The sequence below is a fragment of the Rhododendron vialii genome, chromosome 5a (genome assembly GCF_030253575.1).
Source record: "Rhododendron vialii isolate Sample 1 chromosome 5a, ASM3025357v1".
NCBI lineage: Eukaryota > Viridiplantae > Streptophyta > Magnoliopsida > Ericales > Ericaceae > Rhododendron > Rhododendron vialii.
In genome coordinates this window covers 27,153,564-27,173,678 of record NC_080561.1, presented here as the reverse complement: position 1 = coordinate 27,173,678, position 20,115 = coordinate 27,153,564, and the positions used below count along the sequence as shown (strand labels likewise).

The window sequence follows — 20,115 nt, the reverse complement described above, 5'->3', positions numbered from 1 at the left end:
CTTCGCCTCAAATCCTCAAGCCTTTCCTTCCGATTATCCTTCCAGAAATCCACTAGAGACCAACTCTAAATATGTTGAGACAAAGTAATGAAAACCTCTTGGGGTTAAGTTAATGTTTCAAAGTTCCAACGTGGGTACTCCAAGATTCAACGTAAACATACTTATCGGTTTTGATTGCCGCTACAATCATTGAATGAGAACTTCAAGCTTCAAAAGGTATGAATACCAATCAAAACCCACGTAGCTTTTTCTTTTGCTGCTGCTCCGTGTATTCTCGATACCTAGCTGAAAAGAAAAAACCCCTTTTTATATTAATTGCCTTCCGATCGATATACCGATGGATCCTTCACTCCATTTGCTTTTATTCCATTCGGCGGCCACATTTGATCAGTTTGTCCCGATGGATGCTAGTTTAATAAGCCGATCAATCCATTCCAATAAAACTAAAAGAAACTTACTCTTAATTATAAATAATGATTTCCTTCCACTCTAATCCTATATAGACTTGCTACGATTAGAAAAATTAAAAAGAAATTACAACTCGATAAATAATGGGATACAAGTAAATGTGTGATTTTGTCAAATGGAATTGCCAACCAAAAGGAAGCGCGGCTTTTTGGAGCTAACAAATTTCAAACTAACCTAGATCACACGACAGAGTCATAGACCTCAACCACAGGTCGCGGCCCACGAATCCTGAGTCAGCCCCAGCCCTGGCCTTATCCACGTGTTCGGTGACGGCTAGTGCGCACGCGTCCCTTAACATGACTTGGTTTTCCAATTTCAATAATGAGACAATTCTCTTTCATCTTTAAAATGAATTTTATTTATATTTACTATTTAGGCTCACCAAAATATTTGAATAATTTTTTCATTTTTTCAACAATATCAAATAACCAGAGTAAAAATGTTAGTAAATTTTTGGAAAATGTTTCTATTGATTGTACTCATTGGAGGCACTTTGGTTGGAGATTTTTTTTGGTTTAGTAATAAGCTCTTTACTCTTCGGTCAATAAGGATTATTTTTTGGATGTCAAATTTGAGGTTGTCAAATTTTAATCCTTCGGAAAAATTGGACATTCTTAAACTTTGAACCCAAGATTGGAGATGCTCTATGCATTGTGGGGATGCTTATTGGCTTGATGATGTGGCATGTTTGCTAAACTATTTTTAAGAAACATGGGGTAAAAACAATCACTGCAACACTGCCTCGTTTATAGCAAGATTTGGACCTAAGACCTCCCCCTTTTTTTTTTTTTTTTGTACGCAGATTTCTTCTTGCCTCGGTAGGAGGAGTTTCTTTCAATCTCGGACACATGACAACTTTTCATTGGCCCAAGTCCTTTTCTCCATAAAATTTCAATTTAATCTACCTAGCTTCTACCTAACAGAAGTTAACCCAACCCATATTTCACCGGTAATTAATCATTTTCACTGTTAATTCCAACAATTCAACATTCTATTTTTTAGGAAAGCTCCTCCATGGTAGGAAATTAGAATCCTATTATTCCAGGAATAGATTACCCTATACACCTAGCATTATGGGTTCTAGCGGAACTCGGATTTCCTCCTGCCCCGGTAGGAGGAGGTCCATCAACCTCGAACACAAGGCAACCTTTTATTGGCCCAAGTCCATTTTTCCTTAAAATCCCAATAATCTGCCTAGCTTCTACTTAAACGAAGTTAACCCAACCCATATTCCACCGTTAACTCCTTAAATCTACCTTCTTTTTTTTAACGGTAACTCCTTAAATCTAACATTAAATGCTACGTATCTCTTTTTTTTTTTTAGAAAATTTCAGTTTCTCTCTTCCATATATTCTCAACAAAGCAAAAAGAAAAGAATGGAGAAAACCTTCGTTTTTAAAAAAAAAGGAAAAATCTAATGGAATTTATCAACCGTCCCCTTATCTCACAAGAATCAATCAAATTGCATAATCTTGTTATTCGATGAATCATAGGCCAACTTCTTGCACACTGCAAAATGAATTACCGATATCAATTTCCTGATCTATGCCGATGAGAATAATCTTCAATTGCAGCGTGACATCGTTGGAATTCAAACGACAATGACATATTTGTTCCGAACTTTTTTGAATTTGATTGAACGTCCAAAGTAGCTATTCCATTTTTTTTACTATTAAAGGCTTCCCGTTGGCGTTCACCTGTTGGGTTGTGTTGGTTTTATGTTTTTCATTGAGTTTATTGGATTTTTCTTTGTTATATTTTCAGACAAAGAAAGATTGTCTGACCTTAGGATTTATTCCCTGATGAACAATAGCAAGCGTAACTACTTAGTTTTTTCAAAGTGATTCGGTCAATCTGCTGCTATTATGATTAGGGTTTAGTTTTAGAGACCCAGCTTGAATTGATTTCTTTACTCATGCTAGAATCCATAATGATAGGTTTATAGGGTAATCTATTCCTAGTGACATTGAATTGTTGGAGTTAACGATGATAATGATTAATTACCGGTGGAATATGGGTTGAGTTAACTTCTATTAGGTAGAAGCTAGGTAGATTAAAATTGGGATTTTATGGAGAAAGGGGCTTGGGCCAATGAAAAGTTACCATGTGTCCAAGGTTGAAGAAACTCCTCCTACTTGGGCAGGAGGAAATCTGCTTTCTTTTTTTTTGGATCAATATTGTATACATCAGCGGGGTTAGCAGAGTGTTATTATGTTAGTCCACATAGGGTTAAAACCCAACTCCGCCCCTCGTGGGGCTAATTGAAAGGATTACGGAAGTGCCATACGAGAGCCCATAGGCTATTTGATGTAGAAACTTGTTTTACACAATTGACTTAATTCACAATCTTTGTTGCTATCAGAATTTCACATAGAATTTACAATTTGACTGTGGATCTCGTGGACCACAGAGATTTGTACAGGCACTGAATTTGCACTTTCAGTACAGACACAGTAGCAAGGGCATTTTAGCCTCTAACCTGACCGAACACATAGGAAAAGGTTAACTCCTAAGAAAGAAATGGGCTGGCGTTATTGTCTTCAGCCACATCCAGCCTAATTTACATTATATAATCATGAGATCACTAATTTCAATAAGACGTGTACAAGCAACTTTTTGAGAAAAATTGCTCAAAAACTATAATAATCAACAAATTCTGGTGAAAAAAGCCTTTCCATTCTTTTAGCAGCCGCATCCCGCCTAACAGAAATTACCCACTTTACAGCAGCACGAATTGTACACCACCTTGACTTAGGTTTCCCATCCATCGAAATACGGATGCCAACATTAGAAGCAGCAATTTCTACAGTATTGTCAACCGGAGAAAATAAAAATCCATTCCCTTGCCAAGTTGATGTTCCTACCTGAGAATTGTCATCAGCAGTTAGATGAGTAATCTGCATGACTGGAGCCCAACCGTTTCCTACGTCATACGATCCGCCATAAGAATCCGTTGCCTTAAAACTGTTTTGTAATGTTGGAGACGAAAGTTGCATGGGGTAAGAAAGTTGTGTCACGGAATCTTCTGGTTGACTGTCATACTGGACATTGTAACTATATGACGGCGAAATTGCCGTAGCCATATGACTGGAAGGCAGTTGCATCTCCATCTGATCTGAAAAAGAGTACTGTTGAGCACTTTGGAAGCTATAGACAGGAAATGGCAAATGAAATGGAAGATAGAACCATAAAAAATTGTTGTTGGTAGCTAGCTTATAGAAATCACCTAAATTCCCAGTTTTAAAAAGTTAGCCTTTCACCTCAGATTTAAGTTTTTATGGGGACAATAAATTAGCTGAGAACTTGAAAACTATAACCAAACACCTTGAGGTGAAAGTAAAGTATGTGAGATCAAATTTTAAGCAAAAGAAGCAGTATATAATACAGGGGACCAATACAGCGCAACAGGGATAGGCTGCAAATGAACTGAAAAATGAGAATGTAAGCCACCTGAAGATTGCAAACGAATAGACGTCTTTTTGTGCCAATTGGGACATAAGACTTTAGATAGACGATATAAGATCTATTTCATTCTTTGACAGTTCCTTGATGGTTGAAGTCATTACTGGTGTTAATAGTTGTCAGTGATTATTGTCCACCCTATCAAAGTGGGGAAGGATTAGAATCTACATGGTCTACTTTTCAGTACAAATAGCTTCATCCGCATCAAATGACATTTGTTAGGGAAATGAGAGTGAATTTCCATTTTTCACCCAAGAAAGGAATTCCTAGCAATAAGCTACCTATTAACATATCCAACGCCAGCAAAGACCAAAAGCAAAAACAGAAAATGGAAAACAAAACGATTATTTCATACCTTGCTGCACCACTGGGAAGTTAACATCCTGCAGCTGTGAACTTGAACTGCTATAGTGTTCAGCTAGTAGGCTTGATGGTAGCATTGCAGGTCCAATCGCTGGTGGAGCATCAAGCAGAACCAACGCATGCAAATTTTTGTAAGCATGCCTCTTCAAATTTTCTACCAAACCCTGCTAAAGGGACAAGGAAGTTCATCTCAATCAGAATGCAACTAAAGACCCTAGTGCAAGATTATAACTTAGCCAAAAAGTCATCAAGGAGCAGCAACTACCCCTCATCTGCAAGTGATGTAAGAATAACTCTTTGTTTATCTTTCTTCTTTTTAGGTACATTTTCTGCCAGTTTGTAGAAGAAACAAACAGTATGCTGCCTCGAACATTGCATGTTGCGAGAAACTATGGATCCTGGAATTTTTTGGTATTCCGAACGCAAGAATAGGATTCATTCAATGCAATTTTGAGAGATCTTGGATTTTGAAGTAGGCAAAGACTGTATTCACACAATCTAAGATGGAAATGGAAAATAGAACAGTAAAATTAGCAAGAAACCTCATTGCTCGTTCCGCTGATGTTGATTGTGAAATTTTGATGAAGGCAGCATTTTCAGCAATGTTCTAAAACAAGGAATTAATCGGCCATTAATCGCTGGAGGGGCCTATCCGATTAGGTCCGACTAACGATTAATTGCCGATTACTAATTAATATGCACCGATTAATCCGATTAATCGCTCGAAGGTGGCTGACCACCTTACTAGTGCCTAGCGACTTTTAGAACATTGATTTTCAGGTATGCTTTACATATGCATGCATAATTCAAGCAACCAGAACAACAGTAACATTAAAAGCAGAGATCCATTAAGAGAGGATTTTGGAGAAACCGGAGTTTAGTTGTGATTCAGATACATATCAGGTTAGGAAGACGCACCATCTGAAATTCATTGAGCAAATCCAGAGACTGGTAACTCTGGCCATCAAAGGTTGCTCCTACAACTCTGAAGATGGAATTGAACACAACCCCAATCCTTTCTCCATCCTTATAGTATATGTACAACTTATCGTCTAAAACACAAGCAGTAGCATGTTTTGTGACCGTCTCCCATATCTTATTTGACATCCCACCAAGTACCTACAGTTTCCACAGTAGGGGGTAAAGTGGATTGCCAAACAACCATTTTTAATAAATTTAAGGATTTGAAGTAGCTGAGGGGAAGAAAATTAAGATAAAGAGATTTATTCTCTTACGAGGCGTAGTGAAGAAGGGTCAGCAGAATATGACTGAAGGAATTGCTCGACTGTGGTAATTCCTTTGCCACGTAATGCTTTATGGTATGTTCCACCTTTTGATATCTTCTCTAACCGCCATACTTCATCATTCAAGTTTGGAGGATGATGCTTCTTATATGCTGAGTGAGCAAAATCATCTCTCAGTCATGAAATTATAACCATGGCTACTAGCTATCCACATCTCTCAGTCATGAAATTTTTGTCGCAAATACTGTTGTTGCAATTTCATAGTTGATTAATTCATAAAAAAAAATAGAGCTTTAGTAGGAGAGCGTCGATAGAGGATGAGGGGGCAAAAAAAATTAAAAAGGTACCAGAGCGATCTTTTTCATATTCGAAAAGAGAGTGAAATTATTTGGATGAAGTGGTTATGCAATCATGATTTCCCCCAAGCACTTCATAACGTAGATGGTAGGAGTTCCATCATCGTTGATTATCCAAATGAACCTTTTTCTAGCTATTCAAGAAAATAGAGAGGAAAAGGTGTATGAAAGGACTTACCCTCTCCGCGATGATCTTTCACTACGAAGGCTTCACTTCTTGCCTCTCTAATTCTTACTTCAGGGGACTTGCTTTGAACAGGTCTTGCTCCTAACCTAAACTTTCGACTTCTTATCCAGCTCGAATTATCAGTAAAGCTGACATCACCAACATAACCAACCCCGTCTCTCAATGTAATAACCAACTCCCCAGTCACCAATGGCCTTTTGCCCTCTCTTTCACGCACAAGATTCGCATTGAACTCCTGCTCAGTCCAATCCTCTTGATAATCAGCCCCAAAATCACCGTTAAGCACTACAATTTCAATTCTAAGTGAAGAAAGAGGGCCGGATGATATAACCTCCCCGGAAACAGAATCACGGATAACTATCTTAACGGGATTATGATCCTCAGATTCTATCTTGCAGCCTGTGAAAAGGGTAGACCTAAACTTATTGACAAAATGCAATTGCCAAACCCTTGCTTTAGATGATTCAGATTGGTTTAATGATGTCCTGAAAAGTTAAAATGATATATTAGAAGGTTCATCGAGAAAATAAAGAACGGAAACAAGTTTAAATAAAAAAAAGTGGACCATAGCTAAGAAGAACCAGGACAGAAGATCTTGATTGACTTGGGCAAATCAACATCATAATCCAGCCAGAAAACCACAAAAACCAAAATCACACTTGCCGTAACTCCTTTACTAATAGAACAATAAAAAAATAAAAAAAATCAAAGGCCTGAGGCACTGATGTTGGCCTGAAAAGTGAAAACACTATACACGAAAAGCTTACCTTGAAGACGGGTGAAACGCGGATACAATTGCGCGCTCCACTTCCTCCCTCACCTATCAAAAAAAGAATACGGGAATACTGAGCATAGCGATCTCATAACAGAAGTCCTTCAATAGCAAGGATGCCAGTCATTCCAATCACATATCTGAGAACAGATTCAACCAACATAACTAAAAGAGGAGTTAATTAAGTTGCATCTAAGTAGTTACTATGATTTTCATCTGTCAAACTAGAAGGTTTGTTACTTGCCATGTGTATAATGAAGAAAATTTTGCAACAGTTGGTTAAAAACAGGACAAAAAAGAAACGTCTCTTCAAGGGTACTAAAGTCATATAGATAGACACTAACAAGGGGCGCAAGCTGGCCCGGGGCACCTTGCATTGCCAAAAAAAAAAGGGGGGAGATTCAACCCACCACAGTGCGCAGCACAGGTTCCAATTGTGTTGCAAATTCGTGCAACGAAAGTTCTCTCATCGCATCGCCGACGAAACTGCTCAAACACCAGTCCCCACATCAAAACCAAAACCAACAGAACAACTAATAAGACACAAAAAATAGGACACTGGTGTAGAAAATCCACTCACGCTGCAAACCGAATTTGGCGTTTGGACTCCTGTCTTGGAACATCGGACCCGACATCGTCCTCCTTATCACCAAAAGGTCGTTTCGGTACCATCAAAATCCAAACACCCAATACTTATTATATACCAAAGTCAAAAGCTAAACTTCCAATAACTCCCCAAAACTAAACACAAGGAAACCCCACCTTCCACTGTCTATAGACTACAGAGAAACTAAACCCGTTTCAGTACCCGCAAAAAGCCCAACAACTGAATGATTACCACTCTATTTATAGAAACTGGAAAACCCCCACAATCCAAAACCAGGTAACGTATAATCGCTCAACTTCACTCTATTTATAGAAACTGGAAAACCCCCACAATCTAAAACCAGGTAACGTATAATCGCTCAACTTCACTCTATTTATAGGGAAAACTAAAATGACACAGGTACAGGGGAAAATACAAGGAACCTAACTATGAACTGACGCGTAAATCACAGAAGTCAAGGCACAAAGAATGAACAATAACTTTTCAAAAAAAATGAAAAAAATATCAAACTTAAGCATCAAGTCACAAGTGAACTGGGTTTATGCTTTTGGTAAGTACTATAAATTTTCAATAAACTAGGATATCTAGTGAATATTCTACAACTGAATTTCAAACTAACGAACCAACCGCGTAAAGATGGAGTACGAGTGTATAAAAATAGAACGATTGGCAAGTGGTTAAAGGGTTAAGACTTGCGGGTTTGCTCTTCCTAAGCTCTCAAGTTCGTATCAATTGGGGCTAGTTCGTATAGAGTTTTGTTCTTAGTTCGTATCAATTGGGGCTAGTTCGTATAGAGTTTTGTTTTGATTTTAATTGGAATCTCCGAAAGTGCATAGTGATTGGTTTCAAGATCGGTCAAGGTGCACATAAGTTAGCCCCACTAATGAGTTATTAAAAAAGTGTGCAAAAATAGTAGTAAGCCACACCTAAGGGTGTGGAAGAAATAGAAAATGCCGAGACAGAGAGATTTTGACGCGGACCTGCTGAGTAGATTTGATGATGAGAGGTGGGGTTGTGTCGGGATGAAGATCGGGAGAAGTTGCTATGTGGAAGACGCGTTTCTGGAAAGATTTGAATTTCTCACTGTTGAGTTTGAATTCCTCTCCAAAGTCGTCGATTACGTACATATTTTTTGAGTATTTAACTACTTTGCATATCTGTGAGTGACTCATGAACAAAAAACCAAACCGAAGGGTTTCTTGCGGTGGTTAATCGAATTATCTCGACCACAGAACTACCATCTTAAGGTCACAGGGTCGATTTCTTTTAATATAGATTTGTTTCGGGGTTCACCTCGCCTTACGCAAACACATAAAAGAGCTATAGGATAAATTGTAGAAATTAGTTCAGTTCACTGAGACACTCTTCGTTACAAAATATATATATATATATATATATATATATATATATATATATATATATATATATATATATATATATAGGATACCCTAATCAAATTACTCACATGCTCAGTTCAAAAAAATTACAGTAACTAATATGTACGTAAATACGTGGCTAGATAAGACGAGTACGTTTATATGTGTAGACGTATATGTGATTGATTATCAACGATGAATTGATTTTGGGGTGGAAACTCGGACTTGATTGAACAAAGCTCATAGCCGCCTATACGGATGCACATAATCTTAAGATTGTCCACATCAGCAGTGGTAACGGCATGGTTAGGACTGTGGGGCTAGTCCGTTTCACTTTCTCAAAAAAGTACTTATTTTCAAATTATTATTTTTTGCAATTTTCAAGCTTAAAAATAATGAATTATTCACTACGGTTTTGCGTGCATTTTCAATAGCTTATAACTCTCAACGTATATTATGTTTTCTGTTTTTTGAAATCATTTTCTTATAAAAAAAAAATTGAGATCTATCAAATAAGATTCATATTGCATATTTTTAGCAATATATCGAGAGATATAAGCTGTTGAAAATGTACGCAAAATCGTAGTGGACAATTAAATAGAGACGGAGGGAGTAAAAATATGCAAAATGGATTTTAATTTGAAAGATCTCGATGAGATCTTTTAAACGATGCAAAAAAAATAAAAATTATTTTCGTAAGCACATTATTGTTAAGCTTAAAAATTGAAAATAAGTACTTATTTTTTAAGAAGTTTTAGTAAAATGGGTTTTACGGAAATTTATGTATATTGAAAATTTATGTTATTTACTTAATGACCCCACGAATATTTAGTGTTCTGTGGTGTATCTCCTCACAGTTGATTAATAGTAAAATTTTATTTTATTTTATTTTTGCCATTCAAAAAAACAATTCTGTGGTGTATATATGTCCAAAACGTGTTGTCGCGAGCCTCGTTCTTGGTCGTTCTCATGATCTCATCTATGTTCTTGGACACAAGTTTTTAATAATAATATTTTTGCAAATAGAACTCATTTGAAGACCTTGACCTAGCTACTAAATTTTCGTTTTAGCTTTATAAATGTTCATGGGGCATATTCCTTTTCTTACTTGCATGTAAAGTAATTAAGCATTGCTTTTTCCCATTAATGCGACCACAGCATGCAGGAGAAGTAGATATAGTTATTCACGGAGGCCGCTGTAAAGCGGTTCTTTATGGAGCTGAACAATCTCAGTCGTCCGTTTTGACATTGGACGACACAGATTAAAATTAATCTATTCATGTGAATAGATTGTTTTTAATCCGGACGGCCAAGATTGAGCTTTGTAAACTTTTATTTACAAAACCTCCATAATAAAGATTTTATCCAGGCCAAGAGAAGAAGCTCATATAGTTGCATGCTTTTTTGAAAATTGAAAAGAACCGTATAAGTATTTGTTGTGTGATAGTATATTTTTGGCTTATGGGGTGAAAAGTTTAGCCGAGCTTTTGATGTGTAGTTTGTTGCAAATAGGTTAGTACTCATTATTATTAGTATCAATGTTGGAGTATTTTCTTGATAATATTGTACCTGATATTCAAATTGTAAATGACCCCATGCTCACAGATTCCTGGAGTAGCAACTGCATGTACACGAGTGAGAGCTTAGCTTCGGTCAACCTACACATGGTGAGATCTTGGCTTCAGTCATGATCATGTAGGTGCTCGATGAAATCCTTACATACATAGTGGTCGATCTGGCGTGATGTAACACTATGTGATCCATACGTTGCACTTCTATTTTTTTCTAAATGCGTGTGTGTGTGTGGTTGACTAAATTATATATGTCACTGTCGTCTATGAAGCTCCTCCAATAGTGGAAATGATTATGTGCTTAAGTGGAAACAGGAAGGAAAGGGGGCTTCGGAGTCGTGTTTTGTTTTGGTTCCTTTTTTTTTTTTGTAGTGTGGAGTACTCTCATGTGGACTGGACTGGACATAGACAGAGGGTACTCCGGTGGAGTGTAGCTTTCTTGGAAAACCCTTTCCCGGAAAACTGAATGAACCACCCTTCCCATTACACGCACAATTTACTCACACACACCCAGCCAACGATTAGTACACCCTTAGGCCTCAATTGGATGCGGTATAAGTTTTGGGTGTATTATTTATGAAGGGAAATAAGATAGTAAGGAGTGTTAGTTAAGAAGGGAGAACTTACATTAATGTAACATTTATAGAGGGTGTATTAAAAAAGTAGACGGTTTGGATGATGTATTAGAGAAGGGGGATAAATTAATACTTGGTTTGGATGGAAGATAAATTTGGTGTATCAGGAAGAATGTATGATGTAAAAAGCTGTCAAATGACTTATTTGCCCTTGGGCAGTGTTAAAATTAGATTATTTATTTGATTTTAACTATATAATGACTTGGCCTCCAACTTTGATTAATTTTGTTCACAAATAATCAATAATAATTTAGTTAATTAATATAAAAATTAAATATATTATTTAATATAAAAATTCATTTTTTTAAGTGCTTTATTATATTTTTGTTATTTTGTTTATTATGAAATGTAAAATGTTAATTTATTTTATACCTTATTTTCTTTGTTGAATGGTGAGTATCCAAATTTCTTATTTTGAATGGTTAGTAAGCTTCTTCTTTTTTTGTTGGAATTGTTGGCATACCCAATTTTCTTCTTATGAATGGTTAGTAACTAAGCATTTTTTTTTTTGTTGAATTGTTGGCCTATCTAACTTTATTTGTTGAATGTCTAGTTTCCAATTTCCTTTTAAATAGGAGGCATGGCTCCATCCTTCATTCATTCCAAGTCCAAATTATTTCTTACAAAAAAAAAAAAAAAGATTGTTAAATTTCATAAGTGGAGATGGCGGAAGACAATGAGTGCTAGCCATGGTGTTCGCAAGCTCCTTCGTTTATGCAATCTATTCCCTGTGATTTCTTTTCTTCATTTTCTTTTATGTGTGTTATGAAATGTAGTGCCTTTAAATTTTGTACTACTAAATAAGCTAATGAACTTTGTAGGAAAGTCCAATAAGATAAATCAAATGTTATCTATGTTTTCTCTTAAACATTTTGTCCACTTCCATAATATTGAAAATATACTTACATCTTCATTCGGAATCAAATACATGTGCGAACAGAATACAAATTACGAAACCTAAGAAAAAGATTACGTACAAGAAAGTAAAATGTTCGACTCATTTGATGATTAACTTCCAATGCACTTGGGGATGTGGAAGCACTGCCACTTGATTTATATTTAGTTCGGACTGCATTTGAGTGAGCCGGTATTTCTCCTCATGAAACTATAACAATGCTTCTTCCACTTCGTCCAACATATTGTATCTTTTCTCATGTTCCCCGAGTATCCATTAACTTGGACTTGAGCGGCCTCCCAAGATGTATAAATCCCAGGATTATGGCCAACAAAAATCACCGAATGACACTTTTTATCTTGACATGTTATTGAAATATCAAGTCCAAAACATAGATAAATGCTTTTAAATAGGAATGCATAGTAACACCAAGCTGAGATATTTGTATAGATCCCAAGTTGTGTGCGTGTGTTGAAGTGTCTATTATCCCCTAAAATTGGCTCTTGACACAAACATTAGGCACTAGTAGGCTATAACATTAGTTGCCAACTGACCTTCAAATGTTGGCCCGCCTAAGTCCCGAACGTGTCCTATAAAAAAGTTTCATCAAAGCCAATAAATAGTAGTCTATTTTTTCAACAAATACACACACAGAGCCAGAGCCCCAAAAGCAGCAGCATCACACACAACGTGCTAATCCAAAAAAATAGCATCAAAATTGCAGAAAAGAGCATGAAATGAGCAGTTTAAACTAGCAGCTCAACTCAGAAAATAACATGCTCAACTCAGAAAACTGCATTCTAAACCAGCAGCAGCACAAAGAATAGGATGTTAAACCCAGAAAAGAGCATGAAATGAGTGCTTATGGCTGAAAATAGCAGTCCAATAACAGCAGCAGCAGTAGCACACATTGTACCAAAAACCTGAACTTTTTTGAACCAAAAACATAGAATTTTTGAAACAAAAACCCTGCCAAACTATATACACCAAGCAACATGCTAAAACCTGCAGTTGGTAGAACCAAACTGCCTTTGGACACACACACACGCACTGAAATTAAAACATGCCAAAGACTGCATAACCTTGTACATAGCTGAAAACTTCAAATAACTAAGTACATATGTTTTTTTGGCTTAGATAAATGACTAAGGCACTAAGGCGGCAACATTAGTTGCCAATTGGCTGTCTTATGTTGCCCCGCCTAAATTCCGTAAGTGTCTTTTTAAAATTTTGTCATCATTGCCAAAGTGCATAACCAATTTTCTATACAACCATTTGTTTTAGATTTTAACTTACAGCAGTTACCATTAATTTTTTCAACTGACCTTCAAATACTAGTTTATTTTTCACCACACACACACACACACACACACAAAGCCCCAAATGCAGCAGCACACACAGCACGCTAAACCCACATAATTGCAGAAAACTGCTAGCAAAACCCATAGAAGGCATAAAACAGCATGCAAACCAGCAGAAACACTTGCATACACTACACACTACACACACACGCACAAACAGAAAACCACCTCTTAACCTCCTCCAAATTTACATCCTTGCCCAAATCTGCACCTGCACACACTAATTCACAATAGCACAAACATTGAAAGGACAACATATGCCACAATATGGCTCAAATAAATTTGCACACACACTTCGCTCAGCTCATAACATATCATAGCCACCAAATTGGTTCTGCATTTCCATAACAGCAGAAAATAGCATGCTAAATCAAACTTGGCTCAGCTTTTACAACATCATAGCCACAAACAAAAAGCTAAGCTAGTCATAGACAGACCATATCCACCAATACATGTCAAAAAAATATGTCCTTAGGCTCAGAATAATGCTAACTGCAGAAAACAGACTTCTAAACCAAACAGATGTATGGCATAAAGGTAAAGCTGCACTTAAACACACACAAATACAGCAGCAGTCCATTCATTCAAACTGCAGTAGTAAAGCTGCACAGAAAACCATATCCAAAACTATAGTTTGAAGTGCAGTTTAGCATACTGTCCATTGGGCTCAGAAAAGTATTAGAAAAAACACGAGGGTACTCATGGCTGAAACAAAAGTTACCCCGTCAAGGTACTACCTTCATTTACATTGTAATTGTTTCATCATCGCCCTATTAGGGGTACCGAATCACCTATAACTTGTTATTCAATATAATTGCAATTACTTAACCATATTTGCTATAAATTGGGTGAACAAAAGTAAAGTAGGAATACATGGCAATGTCATCATCAACCATTACAAAGTTCTTGCTTACAATATTACCTCACAGTTGTCAAATACTTAAGCATGGCCCCATACTTAGTTACACAAACATCAACCCTAAAAACAATTTAGAACTTCAACTACTACTATGTTAGAAAATTACTCTGCATTCAAATACGCTAATACTATGTTAGAAAATTACTTCACATTCAACTATGTTAACCAATTTTTTCCATTTCTAACAACCTATCGAATTAATAATATTGTAATCAAGATAATTTGTGGGGGACAATTTCATCATTTCTTTTACAAATACAATTTCACCACTATCGAAATCCTAACCATATTCGGGAAACCCTGACCAAAAAATCAAAAAAACGGCATTAATTTGGAAACCCTAATCAAAAATCACGAAACCCTAACCATAAAATGCATTAAACCGAAAGTAAATGGGAAGTAAACCTGCAATTTTAGTGCAGTTCCACAAACTGGAAGTAAATCTGGACTGAGTTCAACACACACACACACAGTTGTTCATACAGAAGCAGCACCACGCATGCAAGCCCCAAATTAAAAATCAGCTTTGAACCCATAGTTATGCATGGCCCAAATCAAAACTTTTATTAGGATTTCGAAAATCACAGAAAAATGTAGTCCATGCAACAAAGCCCTAATTTTTGGGTTAAATGCCCAAAATCAAAACCATAATCGAAAGCTACAAAATCGCAATCAAAACTAGGAGTAAATCATACCAAAATCGCACAAAGAATCGCACACCACAATCGCCAAAATCGCACCTCAAAATCGCACAACAAAACCCCATATTTTATGACTATGTATGTAAAGCGAAGAGGAGTAGAAGAGGGGGATTAGAGAGGACAGAAAGGGAAGAATCGCACCTGTATTGCGCTGGATTAGCTAACGCTCGGTCCAAGGGTAGCAATAAAATAGCACCTCTTCCGCCGAATTGGGGTGTATGCGCAAAAAAGGGGGAGAGAACAATACAGGAGGAAATAGGGTTGCCAAAGCTGACTAAATCTATCCCATCACCTCTGAACCGGATGTATGGTGGAATACACCCAGCCAAAACTGCATCCAATCGAACCCTTAGAATAAGGTGTGATTTCCATACATTAATTTCTTTCACATTGCAATGAGTATTATTGATGTTTAGTACTACTTACACTCTAACAATAGAAGGAGTAATATATTGTTTATTCTTTTCGACAAAATTTTATAGATTAATTATTTGTCTCGACGAGAAGATCAATTCAAAAATTAAAAGACCGAAGTTGAAAATTTTAATAGAAGACGAACAAAAAGATAGTAAAAAACAATCTTTTTTGAATTGAGTGAAATTTTGGGATTTTCGCCGTTATGTTTATACTTTCTCTAGTCATGTTGTCAACAACAAATAAAGAACACACAACTATATTAGTAGTACTTTCAAATCTCATTATAGGCATGTTAAATTTTCAGACTATCAGAAATCAAATGGGGCACAACAATTGGCCAATTAAATGTTGCTGGGTGTCTATAGGTCAAAAATCAAAACTAAATGAACGACCCAATCGTATGGTGAAATGTGTGGAGATGATGTAGTTTTTATTATTAAGTTTGACCAATCAAATTAAGGTACCCCTCGATCATATAAATTGAAGGCGAAGTCGCCTATTTATCTGAGGACAAAGGGCGTTCCCTCCTCCTAACTCCTTCCACTTCTCCCAGGGACAGGGACTACGGCTTGACCTTCGGGGAAGAACTTCGTGGGATCCCTCCTTCTAGGGCGCCTAGATAGTGAAAGGTTATATCCCTTTGCAACGCTCGAAACTAAGCAAAGTCACGAAGTTGGCTGACTATGCTCGAGCAGAGCTTCGGCCCAGAGGTGGTGGTTGAATTGGCCTGCTGCTCCATCATCTTCTATCCTGCGCCTAAGTAGTTGAAGGGGCCAAGTTGCAGAATCGTTTTGACTTTCTAATTATACTTTGCTTGCTTGCACGATAGCCACTCCACTCCTCTTTACTTGAAAAAAAAATGATTCTTCACTAGCTTTCTCTCTTTATATCATTATCTTTTTTCAAATTAAAAGAAAGAAGGATAATTATTAAACAATAATTCTCTTTTAAATTATAAAGAGTTAATTAAATAGAGAAATATGAAAGAGTTGGAGTTTGTTCTTTACTCTCTGTCTCACAATTCTATAAATAGATCAAGCTGATCTTCCTCTATTAATTACATCACACATAGACATCATCTCTCACAATTTTCCAAATCTCTGAAAAATAAAAGTGTTGCGAAGGCCCATTAAAGTTCCTCGCAATCTACATCACGTCCAACAAGTTCATCCATCACATACAAACTTCAGAAAATTGCATCATGCCAGACAATAGCAAATTCAGTATTTGACCTAAGGGGGCACTTATCAATTTTAACCTGAAAAATATTGTTCTGCAATTAAGCAGAATGTTATGTCCATAAGTTCGAATGATGTTTTTTTTTTTTTTTTGTCAAAATTATAATTTTGAGATACAATCACCACAGCAATTATGAAATCAAAACCAAGCCCTACCAATTAAAGTAGGAAAAAAATTCTAGCTTCCAAGATCACTCTACAATGTACTCCCTCCGTCCATTTTTTTGTGTCCAGTATTCCATTTTGGACTGTCCCTTAATAAGTGTCCATTTTGTAAAGTTAAGGGGGTAAAAGTTGGTGTATTGTCTATTATGTCCCTAAAAGTAGATTTTATTTTGAAAAGTTAGTGAGTAAAAGTGTAATTATGATGGGTGAGTAGGGAAAGTGAAGGAAAAAGTTGATGTGAAAGGTGTAATGATGATGTCTTTTTAATAAGTTGGAGTTACGAAGCAGGACACTTAAAAAGGGACGGAGGGAGTATAGATTAGCAAAAAAAATTGAGCAATCAACACCCTAATCAGAGATTAATCATGTCAATAAAATAGTTCCATGTCATCAATTAGAAAATAGAGGGAAGATGTGTGTATCCTTAAATTCCAGGGAACACGTGACAGATATCCCAAAATTCTAGGGGCTCAATTGAATAGGCAACAATTTCTGTATGGAAACAATTGTGTTATATAGATAAAAATAATAATAATAATCTTCGGTTAGCTACCCCGGTAATTTCTTATGGCTTCCCATTACTTAGAAGTGTACTAAATTAGACGATGCTAATTAATTAAGAAAATTGCATTTGTCCTACAATTGCACCAAGAATACAAGATTTTATTTGCTACATTGGTAACGCCACCAATGACACGGTTGTGCAAAATTAAGTGCTACTATTAGTTGATGTTATTTTAGTGCTATATATATGACCATGATTTGAGCAGTTATTTGTATCCACAAGCCCCCCACACACAAGAAAGGAAAAAAACAAAAGAAAAGGCAACCAAATACCATAATATCTTCTGCTGCCTATAACTGCTCGTCGTGCTGCTTATAACTGCTCGTCGTGCTCACATTTTTATTTCCTTGGGTAAAATACGGATTACCTCCATGTGGTTTAGCCATTTTGCAGATGACCTCTCTATGATTCAATAATGACCACTTTGCCTCCTTAAAGTTTTGGAGTAAAGTGCAAAAGTTGAATATCTCGTCCAAACTAACGGCATGTATACCTCACAGGCCCTTATTGCATTTATTTCATGAAAAATTGAAATTTATTCCAAAAGTAATGTGATGAAAGGACAATCATATACCCTTATTAGGGTTCTTCTTCGTCCCCCAAACTTCTATGAAACCCTAACCGAGGGTTCATCATTGTCATCACCAGTTTTCTAAATCTACCAACCTAACCCACTCAATTTCATCACCAGTCGCATCCCCACCTTGCAAATTGCAATTCCACCACCGCACACACCTGACACCACCATAGCCATTGCCATCGCACCACCCCACAAAATCAACTCAATTAACACTCAGGTGGACGTAAGTAACTATAACACTGTACTTGTGAGGGGTGAAAGATCCTGGACCTGTGGAGAGAAGATCTTTCACTATGTGTTCGAGAAAAAAAAGGGGAGAAATCGGGTTGCCATGGATGCACTGTCCAGAATCGAAAGTGGTCAAAAATTCAATTGCAACATACGGTTATGTTCGTCTTTCCAAGGAGATAGCAGCAATATAAAAATCGAGGTGATCCGAACAAGGGGTGGACAGCATGAGCAGAGAGAAGGGAGGCGTGTGGTGCCAATCACCACCACGCGCGGAATGCGTCATCAACTTGGTGAAGGCGAGATCAGATTGAAGAAGAGAGAGGGGGTTATCCAATGTAGCTAACATTGAGAAAAGATTGTTACAACGACATATTCCAAAAACAAAAAAAAATTACGGGGGTATTATAGTCATTTAATATTTTCTATTAACAGAGTTAGAGTTGCACTTTACTCCAAAACCATAAAGAGGCAAAGTGGTCATTATTGAATTATAGGGAAGTCATCTGCAAAACGGTGAAACCATAGGGAGGTAATCCATATTTTGTCCTATTTCCTTAACAATTTCATGTGGTAACCGCTGCTTCTTTCGCTCGGAACGGAAACATCAATATCACCTTCTAAACATTGCGAATAATTGGTGAAGCCAATCAACATCCATTTCCATCAGTAGATTGTCCGCGTACATTATGACTGCAAAGCTATTTCATGTGCTCCTTCTCCCACGCAGTTCTATCAGCTTTCCACATTTACTACCATAGAGGGAAAATTTCCTTTGCTGCTTTCTTGAACCATAAGCTAAATAGTCCTTCCTATGATATTGATTAAGTATCCCATATTCCAACTATAGGTGTCAAACGGGTTGGGCTGGCACAGCATTACACGGGCACGACACGTTTAAATGTGGCAAGGCATGGTACGGATACTGTTTTAGACAAGGCTCAGCACAGGCACGACACGTTAAATGTGGCAAGGAATGGTACAGGTACGGTTTTAGACAAGGCTCAACACAGGCACGACACGTTTAAATGTGGCATGGGGACGGCACGAGCACGCTTTTAGACTAGCACAGCACTGATACGACACGTTTTAAATGTGGCACGGGCACGGCACAACCACGGTTTTTTAGGTATCCATGTTATTAGAATTGTAGTTTTAATTTCCTTTCATAAATTACCGAATCTAATTTGATATCTACCACTTATTTCGTCAACTCTACTTTGATTCTCTTATAGTTGTTTGTGGTTTATTTATTCCTTCCTAACCGATAAATTTCATTTTTGGCAATCATCGTAGTTGATACTAACTATAATGGCAAGCAATAATCTTCAATCTGTACTTTGTTTTACTCGATTGCTAATCATTAAGTTCCCTAAAAAAAACTTGTAATTGAAGTACTTTAGTTTGGGAAATAGTAATTGAGATTATTACTTAACAATCTTTTTCCCACATCGGTAGCACGTTCGAACATCGTCTCCTTTATAAGGCGGACGTAGTCACAGGACTATTGCCGGGCTCTGTAGCGAGAGCTTGTAACCTAAGCAGGGGCATTAAGGTGGTTGAATAAATTGTCTTTCATGGTGGTTGCCAATGACATCTGGCATCCACATTCGTAACACAGCTAGAATTTTAAATAAAAAAAACACAGTCTAAAAAATACAAAAAAAGAAATGTTACGACTTAAACAACTCACCTTTTTAGTATCAGTATTTTGAACAACTTATTTTTCCAGTGGATCTCATGTACAACTAGCTAAACTTTTATCATCTTATATTTCTAGTCACTTTTGCTTTCAACTAACTAATAAGTGTTTGATTCATCATAATAAACTTAGCAATTAAGTTAGCCCCTGCAAGAGTTAGCCAAAAAGGAACAAAGGCACCATTTTATAGTGATGACTAACACAAGAATCTGGAACATTGCATATGTTTATGGACAACTTCAAGGGACAGAATGGGAATCTTTTGCGCTTGCTCATGAATTAAGCAATGGTGACAGTATCATC

General features: G+C 36.8%; 2 protein-coding genes across 7 annotated transcripts in view; both read right to left on the bottom strand.

Moving 5' to 3' along the window:
• Positions 1-2,798: 2,798 nt before the first annotated feature.
• On the bottom strand, positions 2,799-8,601 carry LOC131325641 (calmodulin-binding protein 60 B-like). 5 transcript variants are annotated; one of them, XM_058357984.1, is made up of 9 exons: positions 8,440-8,601; positions 7,433-7,494; positions 7,263-7,338; positions 6,848-6,900; positions 6,072-6,565; positions 5,529-5,689; positions 5,212-5,412; positions 4,286-4,460; positions 2,799-3,583 (listed from the first exon to the last, which is right to left on the bottom strand). In XM_058357984.1, the coding sequence occupies exons 1-9, from the start codon at positions 8,584-8,586 to the stop codon at positions 3,099-3,101; spliced, it is 1,854 nt and encodes a 617-aa protein (XP_058213967.1). In that variant the 5' UTR covers positions 8,587-8,601; the 3' UTR covers positions 2,799-3,098. The 5 variants fall into 5 exon arrangements, with proteins under 5 accessions (XP_058213967.1, XP_058213968.1, XP_058213971.1 ...); XM_058357985.1 differs by having other exon boundaries at positions 4,286-4,457; XM_058357988.1 differs by having other exon boundaries at positions 2,799-3,578; positions 4,286-4,457.
• Positions 8,602-11,492: 2,891 nt separating this feature from the next.
• LOC131325634 (dihydrolipoyl dehydrogenase 1, chloroplastic-like) overlaps positions 11,493-20,115 on the bottom strand; it is a 97,326-nt gene continuing 88,703 nt past the window's right edge. Inside the window, exon 16 of one of the 2 annotated variants that reach the window (XR_009199768.1) lies at positions 11,493-11,502. The gene's annotated coding sequence lies outside the window, so the exon portion shown is untranslated. Of the gene's footprint in view, positions 11,503-11,612; positions 11,624-20,115 lie in introns of those variants that run through there. The other variant, XR_009199769.1, reaches the window with a different exon arrangement.

Bases quoted from the DNA above. Each gene is read 5' to 3' on its own strand.
- LOC131325641 (XM_058357984.1), bottom strand. From the start codon at position 8,586: ATGTACGTAATCGACGACTTTGGAGAGGAATTCAAACTCAACAGTGAG. The intron at 7,339-7,432 runs GTGAGTGGATTT...GTGTTTGAGCAG, and splicing joins CGCCAAATTCGGTTTGCAGC to TTTCGTCGGCGATGCGATGA. The intron at 6,901-7,262 runs GTGGGTTGAATC...TTTTTTTGATAG, and splicing joins AACCTGTGCTGCGCACTGTG to GTGAGGGAGGAAGTGGAGCG.